Source organism: Hypomesus transpacificus, chromosome 22, assembly GCF_021917145.1.
Source record: "Hypomesus transpacificus isolate Combined female chromosome 22, fHypTra1, whole genome shotgun sequence".
Lineage (NCBI taxonomy): Eukaryota > Metazoa > Chordata > Actinopteri > Osmeriformes > Osmeridae > Hypomesus > Hypomesus transpacificus.
This window is the reverse complement of record NC_061081.1, coordinates 7,759,988-7,780,636: the sequence shown is the minus strand read 5'-3', so window position 1 is coordinate 7,780,636 and position 20,649 is coordinate 7,759,988. Positions and strand designations below refer to the sequence as shown.

Here is a 20,649-nt window from a genome sequence, read left to right as displayed (position 1 = left end):
ACTGGTGTCTTGGCTCAACCCTTTGTTGCCAGATGGCATGTTAGCCATTAGGACAGCAAGTACAAAATCTGCTCTTCTAATAACCTGATATGTACAACACAGGGACACAGGCATAATAAAACACCACAGTGAGCTACCTCCTCGAAATCTAACAGAAACCATAACCTTTGACTGCAGAGGATACGGTGTACTAAGCGTTCCTGCTCCGAACACAAAGTCATGTACGAGCAGACATGTTGTATCAAGACAGCATCAGTAAGCCGTTTGAGGACAATGCCCTTGACATTCTCCGGCCACATTTCCTCTGTGACGGGTGAGGAGGGAGAGGGAGAGAGATGCAGCCTTCAGAATGTGAGAATAGCGTTCTCAAGCTGTGGGTGTGAACAAGGTGTTAGTGCTGTTATAATGGAAAAAGCTGCATAAGTGCCATCTCTGTTGGCACAGGGTGAAAGAGAGAAAGAGAGGAGAAGAGAACAAATACAGAAAACGTCAGATGAAAGAGAGATGGAGACAGAAAGAGAATCGTGTGGTGCAACATGACGTGAGGGGGATGACACAGCCTTCACGACCCACTCTCACAACCAAACACCTCTCTCTAATTACTTCATTACCCTCTAGTTCCAACAGGAAGTAGCACACTTTCATATAGTCAGAGAAAGAGAGAGAGAAAGAGAGAGAGAGAGACAGAGTGGTGGTGGAAAATGGAGAGAGACAAAGACAAAGAGAAAGAGAGAGAGATAATGAGCTGCGAAACACAAATTGCAGTTACATCTGGAGTTAATTGTATTTCACAGTTTGTGGCCAACTGCCCAAAGTAGGTTAGACAATTGAGTGGATGAACAAGAGAAGGGGTTTCTGTCACCATCACAAATGAGTGCACAATGAGATCCTCCTGGAGAGAAAATACTCCCATCGTCATCCGGAAGAGCGAGGGCATCTGTGTCCAGGCTACCATGCAAGAAACCCTGTTAGCACTTCATGTGATGCAGTGTGACATATGTCAGTCGCCTTGTCACGTAATGTCACTGCCAACCCAAAGGGTATTGTGGGTAATCTGCCATCACTTAATGTGCCATGTTTATCTGTTTCCCAAAGTAACCCCATGCCCTTTGGCAAGAAGTGGAAGTCCCAATGACTTGCATGTAAAGTCCCTTGGGGGTGGAAACTTAATGACTGCCTGTTACAGTGTTGTGTCATCTAACGGTAGGGGGAATAGGCTGACTATTGTAAGGGGGATAATCACTAACTGCTTAAATCTATAATGTAAGCAGTTAGTGATTATCATATCCCATTACCAATAGGATCTGTTTATTAATGATTATTGGACAAGTTTATGTATCAACAGGAAATCTCAGAATTTATAGTTGGGTTTTCAGGATTTATCTTTAGATCATGGTTCTGTCACGGAAAATATGAATATTACAGCATATAAATAATATTGTTGATAATTGGTATAGGTAATTGGTCACCATACTGCGACCCAGTATGTTCCTAGAGTGCTATAGATAACCTGTGCCCCTCATCCCATTACCAGACCATGGTTCCAAACCCTGTCCTTGACACAAGATCAAGTTAATATAGTGGACCAGTTGATGGACTCTCTCTTTTTCTCTTCTGGCCAGAGTTAGGCCAAAGTAGCCTATAATAATACAATTCATTGAAGGGGAAGAGGAGATGGGGGTTCCTTACATGCCCAGCTGCTGCCAAGCCGGGCCTGATCTACTAATGTCATCCTCATGCAATGGGTAAAGATACCACCCACCAGCTGGGCAGCAGGATAGAGCAGGTGGCTGGCATCATCGCAACGTGTCAGGATGACTAGTACATCCTTCGTGCCTTCAGCAAAAAATAAAAAAGGAGCTTTGTTTTATTTAAATGTATTTTCCCATAAGTCCCGTGGCTAGAAAAAAACACTTGATCGTACTTTATACTGTTACCGAGGAGGGCTACAAAAGATTATTGATCCCTAGTAGAGATTGTCCGTGAATAAACTCTTCATTTCCTTCCTAATGACCCAGGAATGAGTTCATCAAGCTGCTTTGAGTCTGCCTGAAGCCAGCAGTAATCCAGTTTCCTCTAAGATCACCTGTACCTGTTTGTCAGCAGATAACAAATATAATCATAAAGCATGAAGCGTCAATTCAAAAGCCAATTGATTTTATTTGCCCAAGCATGATTGAATTATAACAGTACAAAAATAAGATTATTCTGAATATTGGAGTTGAGTCTAACCAAGGGACCTGAAAGAGTCTTCAACCTGCCCCCCTGTAGCTAGCCCTGACAAGGATACAATGGATTGTTAATCATTCCCGTCAACCACTGTTAAATCTAGTTACAGTACAGGCCAGTGATTACTCCCCAAATGAGACACAACAGGTAGATAACGTTTGTGTTGCCTTCTCTGTCTTGAGCAGTCGTTTTTCGCTTACTAAGGCTAATAGTGTTAAGTCTAAATTCAGTAAGAGAAGGCTCATTCTTTAACTAAATGTCCAAGGACTTACAAAAATATCTGCTGCAGTTCATGTGCTATATTTGCAATCATACATGTGCATTTAGCCTCTAGAAGTCAGATCATAAAGTCACTGCTTTCCAGCCTGTGCATGTGGCAAACGGAAACTATTCTTACAATCCTGAGGTACCTTATTCCATTGGGGGGGGGGGGGGGGGGGGGGGTATGATCCTCCAAAATACAAGAAACTTGCTTGATGACTAGACATCTGGGTTTTGACATAATTTGTTGAACCAAAATGTTAACTACATTTAAACGAATTGGACAGCTAAATATTGAAGTATTCTGGGGAATTATTCCATAAATTAGGAAACAAGACCAACCAGAGTTGCCATGGTGCAGGTTGTAGACAGATAACCTCTGTGTGTCCTTAGGGCAAGCCTGATCACCAGGAAGGCTCTCTCCACCCGCCAGATGAACCTTATGTAAGTCAGCTTGTGCAGTGGCTAATGAGAATCAACATCTACACTGACGGAACTGTAATGGCATCAAACAAATGGCTGCGGGCAAGAGAGTTCACACATGCATGTATTGTACAGTATGTAGCTACTGCAAGTGCATAGGAGTATGTGTTTCTGTGGTTATGGAAAAAAGGGAGATTTGTGGTAATTGTGCTGATTATCCAAACCTTTTAAAGTGCATATATTCAACTATTTTGGCGGATTGGAAAATGTTACTGGAAGATTTAACTGGGCTTTGTACCTCCAAAGTAGGATCCGTCGGTGAGCTTCATCTCCTTGTTGAGCTTTGTGATAACACTGGCCACACCGTGCTGGATGAAGTACATCTTCTTTCCGACCGTCCCCTCACGGATGATGTAATCATTGGGCTGGAAGACCTCAAACTTCAACTTGCTCAGCATACCTGTCACAAAGTTAGGGTCTGCATTGGCAAACAGGGGCATTGTAGCCACCAGTTTACGGCAATTGAAGTTGACGATTTCCTGAAAAAAAAGGGGGAGATGCGTTAAAAGCGGAACAATATGATACAAAAAAAGCCTCTGCAGAATGACAATTCCAGCAATTACCATTTCAACGTTCCATTCTGATGCTTACTGTTAAGATGACTTGATTAGAGAGAGGATAATCATTTAACCCACGAAAACCACGTAAATCATGATGATCTAATGCCTCATGTTTCAGTGTCAAATTGTCATATTTGATGCATTTTGCTGCTTGTTCCTTGGTATCTATAAATTGCTTCTCATCATATTTGTGAAACTTTCTACAGCTATTTTGCTGAGATGAGCTGGTTGCCCCCGGCACCAACTAGTACTGGTCCTCCCTGGTTACCTTAGAGGGCAAGAGATTGTTTCCTGTTTCCTGTTTCCTGTACTGCTCAGCACCTCTGCCCTTGTTGTTGTGCTGATTCCACCCTGTGTTTGCAGATTAAGATAATGTCTCGCTATGTTCCTGTGCAGGACGAGTGCTCTTCTGTGGGGAGCTGGGAAGGGGGACAACTAAAATCCAGGCTGGGTTGGACCACGTTGGGCTGTTCCGACTAGACTTGGCTTGGCCGGCCAGACCGGGTTGAGCTGGCTGAGCTGTTTGTTAGCTCAGGCTGAGATGGCAATCTCAGCCCAAAGCTAAAGGGTTCTGACCCCAATCATGTACAACAAATAATAAATTAGATAGCTGCCAGTGCTCAGCAAAGAACTCCAGTGGGAAAACAATCTTTAGACTTTGTCTATTTAAAGTAAAGTCTTCACATGGCAGGGCTGTAAAAATAGCTACACAACCTGCCCGGAGAACCAGGAAGAAAAAATGAAATGAGACATTAACTGTTGTTTTTTTAACCTAGACGTGTCATTACCTATGTACACACTCTTCTCCCTTGATACCTGCTTTGTCATGTCACAGCTCGTTAAGTTAAGGTGGGCTGCGCTGAGCAGGGGTTAAGGTGGACTAGCTTTGAGCTGACGTTGAATGTGTTCTGCTTATAGTACAATCAACTCCTGACACAATTCACAGTACAACACCTGTTGTATAGTACTGTAGTAGTATGTTCAGACGTGCTATTTGCGTCTTTGCAGCTGGGTAGACTGTGGGGTTCGGCACCATACCTCACTGCTCTGTGACTTAATGGGGCTGCAGAAAGGCAGAGGCAATTAAAAGTCCCGCTCCCCCTCTCCATCCTCTTCCTCTGCAGCATTAGACACATCATCTGCTGATTCAGAGGGGCCAGCCAGCCACAGCCAGCAGCAGGTAGACAAAGACGCCATGAAAGCAGCCGCTAGACCTCCAAAAACTTCAACCAGTTTTTTTTCCCCTCCGAGCGTTCTCCCTGGAACTCCAGACTTCCCAGCTAACAAAAGGTAACGTCTTGCTAAGGTCATCACCAGAGAACACGTCTTATTTCTGGGGTCTCACTCGAGTTCTACCCTTAATGAGGGTGAGCTGCCTGAGTGATCCTATTTAGGCCAATGATATCTTGCTTTATCCGGGCAAATTGTCCGTGCATGTGTTCCCTGAATCTGCAGAAAATTGATTTGTGCGGTGTGTTCTCTTCATTTGTTACAAGGTAGTTGAGATACTATGTAAACAGGTGAAGTGACGCTCAATGCCCAATTAAGGTCCAAGGAAAAATAACAAGCCTCTTCCTCAGAGAAAGATGTTTATTTTTTGTCATATGTCATGTCTTTGGAACCAATGAATGGTAAGAGAAGCAAAAATCATCTCTCTTTGCTAAAAGGTATTATGATGATACTAAAGAGGTATTACATGCTATAATTAGCATATTTAGAGTGATGTTGCCTTTTGCAGTAGTAAATCAACCAACTCTGAGTGGGTAATAACATAACAACCTTGTGCAGACTCTGTGTAGAACAGTATATAACAGGGATAAAATAGTCTGACCAGGAATATAACCTCCTCACCTCTTTGAGTGGGTCATTGAGCTCACTGAGGATGTTGTCCTCATCAAAGATCTTGCCCTGGTAGCGATGCTCGTAGTAGTCATGGATCTTCTGACGCATGTCCGCAGGCAGCTTGTGAAAGGACATGTACTGCTCCACTTGTTTGTACTGGAAGGTTGGACAAAACAGATAAATGTCAATAAACAGTGGAGTTAAACAACAGGCAGGTACAATGAAGTAGAATATAATTTGTTAATGTTTGTTGTTTCAGTTTGAGACATGAGAAAAAACAATATTGTCGAAAAGTTAATAAAAAGAAGTGGAAATAAAAGGTTTTGACAATCTGTGACTGAAAGATGCATTTGAGTTCACAATCATTTAATACAAAACCCTTTTTCAAAGGAGACAGAGGAAATGTTTGCGTCCTTGGCTCAATGGTTTCTTTCAACCTTGGTATTGAGGGCAGGCACAGCTAGGCTCATTTGCTGGGTCAGTGTGGAGGGAGGTGGCAGGTGGCAGTACAAGCCTGGGGGCGTATCAGACCAAGTTAAGAGCTCAGAGGATCTCCAAGGTGTCAGCGGGTTCTTTCTAGAGAGACACGTGATCTACTGTGAGCCACAGAAACAGAACATTTTCAATCACCCTTTTGTGAAATTAACAGGACTGAAGAGGTTAAAAAAATTTAATAATATATGGGTTTGTCTAGATGACTGGCCAAATACTGACAGTGTTTTGACCCAGCCATTCAGCAGACATGATATCTCCACTGATTCAACTCAACATAAGAACTACTTCAATCCACCCTGTTCCCAGGTTCGCACATTTGAATCCATGCATACTACTTAACTTGAGGAGTTCCTCATTGTACAGTATCTCTAAAGTTTCTTTGTTGAATCCTGGGTCAATGTCATTGCATTGATCCAAGAGCTTTGACAAGGCAATGCTATGGTACTAGAACATGAATCTGGTGCAGAGACAGCAGAATGGTCCAACTGTAGACATCAGAACCAAGAAATGAGTCTCAGAACCAAGAAATCTTGTTACTGGTAAAACGTAAATCTGAGAACACTAAGAATCTTGGCTATCAGATAAACGGTAATGCTAAGCTTTTTAACCATTATAATGTCATTATAACTGTATGAACTGACGGGAGTATTCAGATTCTCCAATTTGGTGATACAGTCGGGAGGAATGGACTAATCCAATTCCCGTTGACTTAACCAAGCACGTCGGCCCGGTCAGCCACCTAAAGGCAAATATTGACTCCCTGCCAAATGCACATCACAGACACTTTGCTCCTCTATTAGCTCAATGATGTATGTAAATAGAGGATGCTGCATTGTCTGCTGGGAGGGAGACACTGCAGCAAGAGAGAAAGAGAGAGAGAGAGAGAGAGAGAGAGAGAGAGAGAGAGAGAGAGAGAGAGAGAGAGGGCTACTTCAACAGCTCATCCATTTTAATCAGCTGGAGCTCTGCTTACTCACACAGGTACATGACTAGGGTATGAATTTAAACGTCCACTCAAAGGCCAAGCCACAAAAAATGATCCCTGGTAACTAGAGGGATGAGTAAGCACAGGCTCAAGTAACCAGAGGCACGAGTTATCCTCAGAGGCAGGTCAAAGGCAACATACAATTGCAGCAGGGCCACAATTGAGCCAAGGTTAGGCCGACATGGTCTCTTAAATGAAATTTGTCCATGTGACAAAAGCCTGTCTGCTCCCCATGTCTGCATTGTTTTCTGTACAGCTGCAGGGAGGAGATAAGGGGCCAGGCTTTGTTTGAGGGAAATAGATTCGGTTGGAATATGGTGCAAAGTTGGGGGACCTTTTAAGTCTAATACGAGGCTGAGGTATGACATCAGTGACAGCTGCTCATGTGTTCAGAATCTGTAACATACTATTCCTTATGTTATGACACACTGGATGGAAGGGCTGCGCAATCTAATAGAGCCTTTCTCACTTTGTTAGGTCTGCTGAAATGACTGCAGCTGCACCCAAGTTCAGCTATTGACCGGGGCCTGAGTATCACAGTGAGGGGGCATCCATTAGACATGGCTGCTATCCATACCCTCCCACTCTCTCCTTCCTGCCCTGTCTGCCTCCGTTCCTCACCATCACTTGGTTGGATTATTCCCTTTCCCCTTTCTCTCTCTTCCATCCATCCATCCGTCCATCCTTCTTCTATTTCTCCCTACGACCCTCTCCTCCATTACTCCCTCCATCCCTCTACTCTAGCTGAACCACCATCCCTCTCCTCCATCCTCGCCATCCATCCCGACGGCACATGTCTCCTCCATTCCTTTATCCATCTGCCCATCCCTCCCTAACTCCCTCCATCCCGCCTCCTTCCATCCCCCCCCCCTCCCCTCGTAGCTGAGACATGGTGGTTGAGATGAGCATGGAGCGAGGCCCTCAGCTCTGCCTGCCAGTCCTCCGAGGCCACTCTCCTGAGCCGCACGGCCGTGCAGCAAATCCTCCCAGAGGGGGCATGGCAGCCACTGTGCTTCACTGTGTTTGAGTCGTTACAAACATGGATTGAATCCACGGATGACTATGTCGTGTAGAGCGCACGCATTGTAGTACATGTCAGAGTTAACGCATTGACAAACCACTAGCATCATAAGAATCCAGAGTTTAACATGAATTGTCCAACATGTATCAGCAAACACATGAATGTATTGTAAGTCTGTCATGGAATATTATGGTCCTCAATAGCGTTCCAGTCCTCTGCCCGTAACAAAGGTTAATCACCCGTTCTGATCTTTGATCAAAGCAGCGGGAGGGAACCGAGCCGAGATAATGCTGCCGACACAATGCCAAAGATATCTGAGACAATTCATTATTGCTAGAGAATGAGTTCTTTCATCTTTAAAGGAGTATCAAGAGGATCTTAGTGATGAAACTGATGTTGGGATATTGAATAACCATCGTGCTACAGTGTAGGTGGTGCTCCTCCCATGAAGATGTTCTTATCCTCTATTGGTCCTAACAGACTAACATTGATCTATATTTGAGCTGTCTCATAAAATACAACTACAGCTATGGTATGGTATGTGGTGCCATTATACATATGCAAATGTATTCATTGATAACAATGTAAATGACATCATAAAAACCCAACAATATAAGGCAAAAGAATGTATGAACTGTTTGATCTATTTCTATTGACCACGCGTTGAACGGCTGTACTGGCAAGGTCAGGACATCATATCTAAATGAAACGATTTCAGCTAATGCTTTTAAACAGGCGAGACACAAGTTAATAAACTGCTTTGTCGATTTGGGTCCGGTCTTGTCATTGTCACCCACAAGGTGACTCTACTGATGTGTCCGTCCCTGATAAGGCTGCTGCCTACCTTGGAGAGGATCATTGATGTGCGTTATGTGTTCAATTCAGTTGGATGTGCGTCTAAGACAGAGTGTGTGTGTCTCTGTGTGAGAGTGTGTGTATATGCATGTGTATGTACATGGACGTTTTTGTACGTGTGTGTAAATTTGCAATACTGTAGCTACTGGATAAACAGTAGTTATTAACATGGCATGTAGAGGACAGAGCTGCATTGGTTTAACATAAGTGATGTTACTTTGTTCCCATGTGTGAGATCACCTCTGTTGAAGCTGACACAGAATCATCAGTGTAACAACGCAATGAGTGGTTCTAAAGTGTTTATCATTCAACTGTTTTTCTGAGAACTCTGAATTTGTCAGCAGTTCACACAGATGGTGGTTGCTAGGTTTTGCACATTGGATAATCACCTATCCTTGCAACTATGATGTAACAGGGATGTAACAAAAAATCTTCAATTCCCGAAACGTATTCCTGATAACACCCAAACAAACATGGCTGCCGAAGCGTCTGGCAGTCAACCTTTGCACCCTTGACGGGTGAGCTGGTCATCCGCTTGGGAAAATCCTCTTTGGTGATCTGTGAGTTTAAAACCCCTCAAACTCATCCCCAATCACGCAGCGATTAAATAAGCACTTTGTTCCATATGCGCAAATTAAAATACTTTGACAAAAAATGATCTTGCTGATATATCCATTACAAAAATTTTAAATATCTCAAGTTATGAACATCTTACCTTCTCCTGGTACTGCCTGCGAGAGGAGTCTAACGATTGGATGAGAGCGGTAGCGTGTCCGACGAACATGGCGTAGCAGGTGGCACCAACGATCATGCTCAGCATGGTAATCCACAGGTCGGACATGCTGACGGGTGCCCGGGCACCATACCCTATGCACAGCATGTGGCTCATGGCTTTGAAGAGGGCATACGAGTACTGCTTACCCCAGGAGTCGTTCTGCAGGGGGAGATATAGGAGGGGGTGGGGGAAGTTACGGGACAAACAGACACTCCAGTAGCAATCAATGAAAACAGACAGACTGACAGACAGGACAGCATGGCACATCCCTCTCTTTGATGGATCACTGAATCTCCACAGAAAGCTCTGCTAACACTGTCTGCATGCTTGAGAACCTCGTGCTCAAACTGAGAGGCTAAACTTTCTCCCTTCTCAACATCTCTTTCACTTCATCTCCCTCCCTCTCTCACTCCTTGTCTCCCACTCTTTCTCATGTGCCGCTGGGTGTATAAACAATCAATGGCTGGGATGTGCTACTAATCAACATACATAACTCGCATTCACTTTGGATGGCTGAAGTATTCAGACTCTGGCCCAAGAATCCTTCACCGTGAGCGTGAGTGGAAGAGAAACTGGCCTGGATTCTGGCTTCCCTGGTCGACTGTTACAAGTGTTTTAATAGGATTTAGTGTCAGAAGCAACGAAGCATAAACTAGGGACTGGCAGGGCGTCCTGTTTCAGTCCACACACACTCATCACGTCCTCTCATGGTCCACACTACACTACACATTCTGTATAGAAGAGAACCTTTAACTGTCTTGGTTTTTGCACAATACCATTTGTACCACTTTGTGATACAGTATATATAGCATACTGTATACTAAGCAGTGATCCAATGCAAATCCTGCTGTTCCTCCAGATGTCTCTGTATGTCTTGGTCATGGTTGGGTTTTGAGGTCTCCCCACAGGTATAAATCCTGCTGCCTGCTGAAAGACATGCAGTACTGGCGCCTGCTGCACCTGTAAAGCCCGCTAAGGTCCATTCTGGAGACAAATGTGAGCGTTTTCTGGTGCATCCTTGTAGTGGTTGCCGAGTTGCTGACTATACTGATTGTTTTCCCCCGTCTGTGAACTCAAAGTGCTGAGGGAGCAAGCTGAAGTTCCACACCTACACAGCAATACTTTACAAATGACACGCAAACTGTATTGTTCATCACTATGAACTATCGGCGTCAAACTATCTCATAAAGTATGTGATGTTGCCATTGTCATCTTGCACCTTCCCTGCCCCGTCTCTCAATACAGTCTGCTTAATCTGTCTCAATACTTGTCTACCACTCTGTGCGGTCCAGAACAAAGATGAGTTCTAACCATTGATTTTAATCAATTTAGATTTAGATTTTTGAGTGCAGGATTAGCCAAGAGTGGCAGAATAATGTCGCAAACCAATATAAAGTGTGCATAGTTTATCTGACCTTATCCTTCATCTAAATCAAAACATACCTTTCTGAATCTCTGATGGATTATCCGAATAAGGTATATCATCACTTCAAAACATAAATCAAGGCACTAAATACAGGCTAAAGTGTGCTAAATTGTTCAATCTGAATTTATATGGTTATAAACATCAAGTAATCTCCGGCATAAACAATTTTGCCTGCTATTTTTAAATGATAAATTGTGCAATTAACCAACAACATTTTCACTCCAGGGCTCCATAGAGCCCAAGACATTGAGGTAGCACAGCAAGGAACCAATAGGTTTTTGGATTTAACAAACTTAACATCAACAAAACAAGGATGGTTCGCAGCAGTATATCCGGACGGAGGAGAAAAAAAGTGGTGCAAATTATGACAAAAGATGCCTTGTTGAACTTGATGCAGATTTATGAATGTCTCTGAATATGTAATTGATAATAGATTGAGGCCTAATTACATTGTACAGTTAATACCCATACATTCATACTGAATGTTCACGATCATAATTTTGATTAGATTTAATTAAGTTAAGTTACATAAACCCTCTTGTGTGTAAGCCTATGATGCCAATCTGTGCCCACCCTCCTCCGTGGTACTGCCAGGAGAGATGCCCTGGCAATGCATCATAACAATGGTTATTTTCAATCCCACTGAGAAAAAAAAGCTCAAATTGTTTAGAAAACAAACCATATTTTCCGATCACAGTAATCCTGTCAGCAGCATTACATCAGAAACAATGTGATAACAAAAAATCTGCCACAGCTAAGCAGTGCCCAATCTGTTTCCAAAATTTTTGGCAGGAAAGAAGGCTACCAATGACAATTCAAAACAGTGGATATATTTAAGGGAAGGGGTCAAAAGTTTCGTTTCTCATTCAAAACAAGACATAAGATTCTAATGGGTTGAAAACGACATAGAATAGCAAAAATTGCTAAGCTCTAGAAAAGGGAAAAAAAGGCAAAGGGATTTCAACCGCCCATGTCCTCCCACGTCTGTTTATACATTCTGCCGCATAAACTGTTTACCAACAAGACTTTAACATTCATCCCCAAGGTCTCAACACCAGAAAACAATTCTGTGGCATCGATTCAGTGAAAAGCCATGAAATTACATTTCACACAGCAATGAATCTGCATTAGCATGGCGAGGAGGGCCCCGAACATGCCTCCTGAGTATTCACTGTGAGGACAGTGGGCACGGCCTCTTAGGAGGGGGCAGTGGATTTGCTAGGGATGGTTACGAAAGGGCAGAGATGTGCCTAAACAGCTGCTCACCAGGCCTAGATGGTTGGTGTTCAGAATCCTAGTTTTGATTTGGGCTGATTCACTGGAAGTGAAGGAATATTATGCACCCCCCCACACACACCCACACCCACACTTAACCCCCCCTCCTGCCACACACACCCACACCCACACTTAACCCCCCCCCTCCTGCCACACACACCCACACTTAACCCCCCTCCTGCCACACACACCCACACTTAACCCCCCCCCCCCCCCCCCCAAAAGGCTCCCCTCCCTCAGCTCATGGAGACAGCTTCATTATCTTGTCCAGTGATTAAGTAAATGCAGTTCCAAAGAGGAAGGAGCTGCTCTCATGCCATTAGTCATGTAGATAACCAGCCTATACCCCAAATCTATGCCACTCAGCAGTATCTTCAACCCCCCCCCAATCCCCGCCTAGGAGGGAAAAAAGGAGTGTGTGTGTGTGTGTGTGTGTGTGTGTGGGGGGGGGGGTGATGCAATGCAGTCCATATCTGAGAGAGATTAAAATACTCCAGAGGAAAGCACATTGAGCCTGGGAGAACTTTTGATCTGATGCTGCAGCGACAGTCACATCTGTGACAGGGTGAGCATGAAATTAAGTATTTATACCTACTGTGGCGAGGAAAACGTTTGTTCTCATACTGTATATCCTTCAAGTAGGAAACAAAAAGAATCACAGCACCAAGCAGGGCATTTAAGTGTACGTGGGGTGTGAAGGGGGCATTGACAATAAAATACAACTTTATTATCAACATCTTCCCAAGGAAACATGAATATTGTGTGATAAGTCAGGAGGAGCATGTCTGGGCTGGTCAAGGATTTGCACTTAGAATCTGGGAGGGTCCTGTCAGCATATTTCTGCCTTGCCTCGGGTCTTTTAGTAACACAATGTCCCTTACACTGGCAGTGAGACACAGAGACACATGTAGAGACACTGGCAAGCAGCTTGAAGTATTTTTAGACTAACTTTAGACCTCATATCATTATGGCAACCCAAGGAATGTCATGTTTAAGAGTAAAAAAATACGATTTTACAAGTGAAGCATCTGGTCCTGTTAGAAACTATCCCAACCCGTGTTTGATGCACTAGCCCTTTGTCCCTCATAGTGACCCTCTCCAGGAACCTCCGCTTAAAGGGAACACGCTGGGCTGCAGACTAGCCCTTTAGTTAATTTTCGTCTGTATTGATCTCTCTGAAAAAGATCAGGAAAACGGGTTCGCTTCACGCCAGGGGAACTATTGATCACATGTTGTGTGGGCAGGAGAGACAATGCTCCAGGCCAAACGAACTGGCAACGTGAGGTGAATCAATGCCTTTAATGGTTCACCAATGATAATGATTAATCACTTGACGTAATTACATTTGTCTAAGCCTTTAACTAAGGTTTTTGTCCCGTAATGCTTCACAGGATTCTGTGCCCGCACTGCCCATTCCACGGGTCATTAAAACTCATTGGGAAACAATGCAGAGGGTCAAAGTTGCTGTTTTAATTCTTGTATGAACAGCAAATGATCTATGGAGCACACTGGACGAACGCATTACTGTAAAGAAGTGGTTCTGAGCAGACTGACCTTCTAGTATGGACACTGATGAGGGGCAATGATATAATTCCACGATCATTTGGTTAAATCTTAAGTTCAAATGTCAAATTCTCTCTCAGGCTTGAGCTGGTTCTTTCACTGCCTTACACAAAAACAATAGAGTGGAATTGGGATGGGTGATACTGAAAATAGGTGGCATTTTCACTGCTAGTGTCTTGGCTTAGAGCAGTTTGTGTGCTTGTGAATCCAAGGGATACAAGTCTGGAAGGGTGAGATCCTCGGGTGAGCGTTTACAATCAGCAGTCAGGAGGCTAGCATGCCTACCAGTACTGTAGCTCAGCCCAAGCTCCCAAGGGCTTTTGACCTCCCTCGGAGACAGAGTGAGAGAGAGAGAGAGAGTGAGAGAGAGAGTGAGAAAACGATAGAGAAGCGGAGAGCGTGTGAGGGAGTGAGTGGGTGAGAGAAAGGGAGAGAGAGAGAGAGGGAGAAATAGAGAGAGAGAGAAAGAGAGAGAGAGAGAGAGAGAGAGAGAGAGAGAGAGAGAAAGAGAGGGGGAGGGAATGAGAGAGAGAAAGAAGAGAGAGAGAGAGAGAGAGAGAGAGAGAGAGAGAGAGAGAGAGAGAGAGAGAGAGAAAGAGAGAGAGAGAGAGAGAGAGAGAGAGAGAGAGAGAGAGAGAGAGGGGGGGGGGGGGAGGGAATGAGAGAAAGGGAGTGACAAAAACACAACGTATGACATATTTATACTTTAAATATATACTGTATATATCAAAATACGGTATCATGTTTTCCTTAGATCATCTTTAGAGGGCACCTTCAGATGGATGACAGACTGCATGCTCCCCTGCACCGTAATTGCAGCTGATGCTATGCTGCCGACCCAGCAGAACAAAATCTAGCACAGGTGTTGTGATGTGCTGTGTTGTAGAAAACACACTGCTTACACACACACAATCATCATCCGCTCCTTGCTCTGTTCCAAACAAATGTTTTAATTGCAAAATTAGCTTCTACCACCAACACCAGATCAATAAACATTGTCAACCTCACCTACTGTCATCCTGTCAAACATTTTTCCAAAAAAATGTATTAAGAAGGAAAGTAAATGTAGCAGGTTTTCCTTGATTATTGCTACATCATGGAGGTCTGAATTCAGAGCCATTGACCTCCCCTAGTGCTGAAGCTGTTGAGAGTCTGGCTCTGCCTGGAGAACTGCTAAATGAAGCCTGCTGTTTGGCCAGGCCAGCCCAAACATTTATTTAAGACTGATTCAAAAGCAACGTCTTTAAATGATTAGGACACCCAGGCCCATTTATTTTCTTCTTTATTTCAGTTCATGCCTATCCATTAGAATCCACTTGTACTGCACACTGAGCACTATAAGGAAACATTGCGTAACTGTGTTCAGTTCCCTCTCAACCCATGTTACCTAATACACTGTTCAGCGAAAGACCTAGAAACAATGATGTATGGAATCATCAGAGAGGAGCCATATCCTTCAAAGTGCATTCTATCTGCTTAGCATGCTTTCAAAACAATCTAATCTCTGGGAGGGCCAAAGATGTCACGATGACAAGGGATAATCAGATGGATGATTAGTGCACTGACATTCATCCATCAGAACTTACTATGGTTCAAGCATAAAGGGGATTTATCGCATGTTCACCAAAACAGCTCATTTTGTACATTTGTTTCCACTTTTCCTCATCCCTCATTGGAAAACCTTTTCACTATCCAACAGTAGAAGTCATACCAGCGCTGTCCACAGTGCTGTCTTGCTCGCAGGATACTGCCTTACACACACTCAGCTCCAGAATCATCACGTCAAAAACAAAACAAAAAAAGATCAAAGTAGATAAAAAAAGGGCATAATACTTACAACCATACCGTTTAGCGACACCCAGCAATCCGGAGGGAAATCTTGTAGGAGAGGCACCAGGAACTGGAGACATCCATCCCAGTGACAGAGGAGCAGCATCATCCCTATCAGATTAAAGATTCTTACCACAGCACTGGCCAGGTCGTAGGTCATATGGAAGATCTGCCAGAAGAGTGGGAAAAAAGAACAAAGACAATGTAGTGGAAATTTTGGTCATATGCATAGATTTATGTGTATGAAATCTATAATCTTCTATGTTCATTGGTAAGAGACAGGAAGGGAAGATAATTAAGTTGAGTTCAAAGGAATGTGAGGTGCTGATAGCTCTGTGGGCAGCTTGCCCTGGGGGATGGATGAAGCATTTTATATGGCCTTCTGTCCTCTGGTCACTGTAAGGGGTCAATGAGACAGTTGCTCTAAACTTTGGCTAGAGAAGGACTGTGTCCTGTTTCATTGTTTGTGGTAATTAAAAGTATTGTTTGACGATGGTCACACAAAGGACAGTTGACCATTTGACTGGTCAACCCCTGTGGCTTTATTATCTACTGCCCTGGAGAGAGATGCCACATCAAATAAATTTGGGACACTTGGTATGTTTCAAACTGTCACTAAGTTGAGTTAGCCAATCACGGAGTCTGCTACATTGATTGATTGACCTTATAGAATGCCATTTGATCTTAAGTTTATATAAGGCAGTGCATGTGTGATGGTTGGCCATCACTCCTGCGAACGATCTGTGTGGATGGCACCTCCTTCGCTGAGACTGATCGGCAAAGCTTTGTTTAAACATATATGTAATTGTATAGTCTAAATAAATTGTATTAAAACCATATCCCTTGACTATTCAGATCTACACAGTGCCACTCGAATTCTTCCTTGACAACAATCACTGTCAGTCCACAAGCAGGCTCCTTAACATGAACCATTCTCCCCTCTTTATCACACTGTACCCTCACTGACAAAAGATGTTAGAATGACTAGGAACAACTGGCAGTTTGCGTACATCACTTCAGATGATCTGGAGATGTGACATAAGGTCTGTGGACGTAACGATGCAAGGATATACCATTGAAGAGAAAGGAGATTAGTGGGCTTTCAGCACGAGTGCTCGGAGACAGGGGAGGGAGGATACATCTTGTAACCCACACAGCATCCAAACTCACATGGCAGGAAGGTAAGGTGTTGGCCAGGGGCATGGACACTGACACGCTGAATAGGGAGAGCAGCATGGAAAGTACGCTTGATTGACCACCTGAGACTGCCTTCTCTTCCAGAGAACTGTGTAATTCACAGATGTTGTGCTGTTCATAATTCAACATGGACGCCGTCCAAAGCAAACTGACCAGTGGAGCAAAAAGAACAGACCAGTACTCGAAAGAGAACAGATCAAATCCTCCTGAACTACAACTGACCTATAATCCAGCTCGAGGTTTAACACACAGGTTTCGGTTTTGAATACAAAGTGTGACGCTCATCTCCTTGGTCTCATCGAACACAAAACGCCAAACATCAAAAATCTACCAAAGACATTGGTCTTAGTTTTAGAGAACTGTATGTCTGAACCTCAATGTGATAGGAGCTACCAATTGGTCACTCTGCATCTTTGGTAGAGATGTAGTAGAGGTGACAGGTTGAACTGGTTTGAGAATTAGCGAGAAATCTCTGACATTGCCTTTGAACAAAGAGAATCTCCTTCCACATGCCTCAGTGGCTGCACGGCTAATTCAGCTGTTCGTGTTTGCATGAAAAACCCATAATTTCTTTCCTGGCTGGTTATTCCATTCTATCTTTTTTTGGCCTGAGCTCAATTCCTTTCACGAAAGAAAACTGTGAATGATTCCTGGTGACAAGTGCCAGTTTTGCATGATAAACTTGCCATCAACCATTCTGTGAAGCTCAGCGAATTGTAGAAATGGTCCCCCTGTGCCCAAATGAAAGGCTTATCTGAGGCCTCAGGTACTGTAATGGTTATCTATTTTTAAGGTGATGGGATTGCTCTCGCCATAAACTGCTTAAGTCACTAATGCATGAATTTAATGGTATTTTAATAGGCTCCTATGGTATCCTGTAGCAGACAGCAATGACGGATTAAAAAGTTAATTTTATGCTCAACAAAATTCACAGACAGTGAGAGATGGTGACCTTTTGTTTCTGGGTAGTTTTCTAAATTATTGCCTTGGGATATGACCAGTTGCTCTACTGTGGATTCAAGGTCAAAAAACTGTCATTATAACTATTGGGGGGGCATGGTATTATTCTTGGGTTATACAGACCTTGACAAAGTTACACACCCATGGTAATTACTCTATTACACAGCATACTGTATACTATAATCCAAGATAAGACCTTTCAGTAGTAACATTTAATGTTTGTAAATCTACTGAGCTTTCAAAATAAAAACATTGAGGTATGTCTATAGTAATAAATACGCAAATAAATATGTCTGTCAAGAAAGAAAAAGGACCAGATGAACATTTGTTGGAAACGTTTGATCCTAACAGGTTGGAGGTTCTCCTGTTTCTAGAAGAGGACAGTTTACTAAACATGGATCATATCCTGCTGGAGTTATAGAGACATGGAAAGACAACAAGGATACTGTTTCAAAGATGACACACCTTGTCCTTCAGAGGCAGTTCTTCAAGGTCACACAGTTATAACATTTCACATACAGTTGATTAAAAACCAAGCTAGTAATGCCACATAAGTTTAATGATAAGGGACAACAATGAAAGAATATGACCAATTGAACACTATATCAAAAAAAACATTAAGATTATTATAATTAGTTAGATGACTTTATTTCTGTAATTTGTCGTGATAGGTAATTGAGAATCTATTGAGCATCTAAATTGTACCAGTTTACCACATAATAGAGCAGTGACTATATGGTCACAGTAAAAGCAATATGGTGGTCAATCTCATTGATTAATATGAGATTCAATCTCACCTGATTAGGCAATAATAGAGAGCCCAACGAGAATCCAACATTATTATGTGTCCAGCTCTGCTGTTTCTCAAAAGAAGCTGGCTAAGCAGAAAGGCAGTCTGGCGACAAGCAGATGGGCCAAGAGAGAGAGAAGGAAGAGAGAGGAGGAGGGGAGAGGAGCAGTGAAGAGAAAGAGCAGAGATGCATAAATTAATAAGTCATACATGGATAACTGAGAGAATGCCGAGAACGGAGCCTGGCGGCTTGTGCACTTACAGCACGTAAAATCACTCAGCGCTTTTCGTGTCACTTAGGGGCGTAATTTTCCCTCAATTCTGTACCCAATTTCTCCGATTACTCTTTGACCTGCAGGATAAGAGGGCATGCGAGAGACAGATAAACACAGCCACTCTTGACAAAAATGTTCATGCACAGATATGGTCCTGGATAGACGTCGATACTACAATCGACAAAGTGTATGGTATGCAGCTTCACACCTTTCATTAAGACTGCTAAATGCCTAATGCAGAACACCAATCTTTCGCTAACCCTTTTACTGACCTACAGGCTCAAATTGAGGGTTAAGTAGCCCCCAGCTTCTAACCAAAATGTGATTGGGCATCTTTTCTCAAAGTCAGAAAGCACGATGCATTCTATGCTAAGTGGACACAGGTTTCCTGTCAAGGACAGGTATGTCTACAGTAATAAACCAAGACACAAATAAGTTCCAATTTAATACAGCTGTCAATACAGACAATAGGACTGTCCTTCAGGATGAGATGAACAAGTATTGGAAATGTGTGCTTGTAGCAGACAGAATGATCTATTTTTGAAGAGGACAGCTGGCTGGACACTAATTGTTAGTTATGAATAGAAGGAAAAGCAAGGACACCTTCTACACCAACCTCAGTTCTTTAAGGTCACAGAAGGGCTGTATGACCGTAATCTAAAGTAGCATTATCAACTCTTTGTTGTCTTTCTTATTTCTAAGTTGCTACTCATGGGGAAATGAGAGGAGTGGAGAGCAGATGAGAACTGAGGAGAGGGAGTGCTGTTTGTTTCCCTTCCTGACTGCCCAATCTACTCTGTGGCAAGTAGATGGATGTAGCTCCACCTACAGTTCAGCCAGATTCCTTTCATCAACCCAACCGTTGGTCTGGGGTGGTGGGGATGGAGGTACAGGGCACGGGCGGGTTAAAGATGGCACAAGGTTGGAGACGTTTCTGAATTGCGACGCAGGCCAGTATGGTCTATGATATTTTACGACTAGGATCAACTTCCTCCATGTCACAAGGATGGATCTGTACTGGGAAGAGAGAAGAGCAAGTGGATGTGCTGATGCTCGGATCTCTGTGATTCAGTCCATCCATGGGGATCCACAGGGCGGAGCACAGAAAGGCTAAAATTAGCCATTAGCTCAGAGGATGCCTGTCTCAGTGGGCACTGACTCGCTCTTGCTTGCTTCAATCCTCTCTTAGTGGCATGGTGTGACTGTGTGAAAGGGTATACGTCAGTTCTCATTGCACAACAAGCACACAAGCGCACAGGCATGTGTGGAAAACATACAACGATCAGACATTACATTACGACCACCTGCCTAATATTGTGTAGATCCCGTTTTTGACGCCAAAACAGCCCTGACACGCGAGGCATGGACATCACTAGACCTCTGAAGGTAGGCTGTGGTATCTGGCACCAAGAAGTTAGCAGCAGATCTTTTAAGCCCTGTAAATTGTGAGGTAGGCCCTTCAGCTTTATTGCCTAATATATCCCACCCACTGACAGGTGCCATGAAACCAATATAATCAGTCTTATTCATTTCATCTGTCCGTGGTCATAATGTTCTGGCTGATTGATGTATATTTCTGCAGGACTGTGGGAGAGTGAAAAACAGAAGATAGCCCTAGTTCAGTGTGGACCATTTGAATTGCTAATGTTTTACACAGTGCCAGAAATTGCAGGGGCCTGACAGGCTGTCTTAGCATTCCTTGTCAACAGCACCTAATAGAAAACACAACAAAAGAGTCAAAAGAGGTGAAAAAGTGAGAAAGACATGCTTGTGGCTCTTGTGTTAGCATGTGTTAGATTATGGGGATTCATTTGCAGGGTGCAAATA

At 43.4% G+C, this 20,649-nt stretch overlaps 1 protein-coding gene across 1 annotated transcript in view; it reads right to left on the bottom strand.

Annotated features, from left to right (window-relative positions):
- LOC124484773 (potassium/sodium hyperpolarization-activated cyclic nucleotide-gated channel 1) overlaps nt 1-20,649 on the bottom strand; it is a 50,579-nt gene that overhangs the window by 12,178 nt on the left and 17,752 nt on the right. Inside the window, exons 3-6 of the mRNA XM_047045866.1 lie at nt 15,608-15,769; nt 9,447-9,665; nt 5,385-5,531; nt 3,212-3,452 (exon numbers count right to left, since the gene is read on the bottom strand). Coding sequence (XP_046901822.1) covers nt 3,212-3,452; nt 5,385-5,531; nt 9,447-9,665; nt 15,608-15,769 — 769 coding nt within the window. The remainder of the gene's footprint in view (nt 1-3,211; nt 3,453-5,384; nt 5,532-9,446; nt 9,666-15,607; nt 15,770-20,649) is intronic.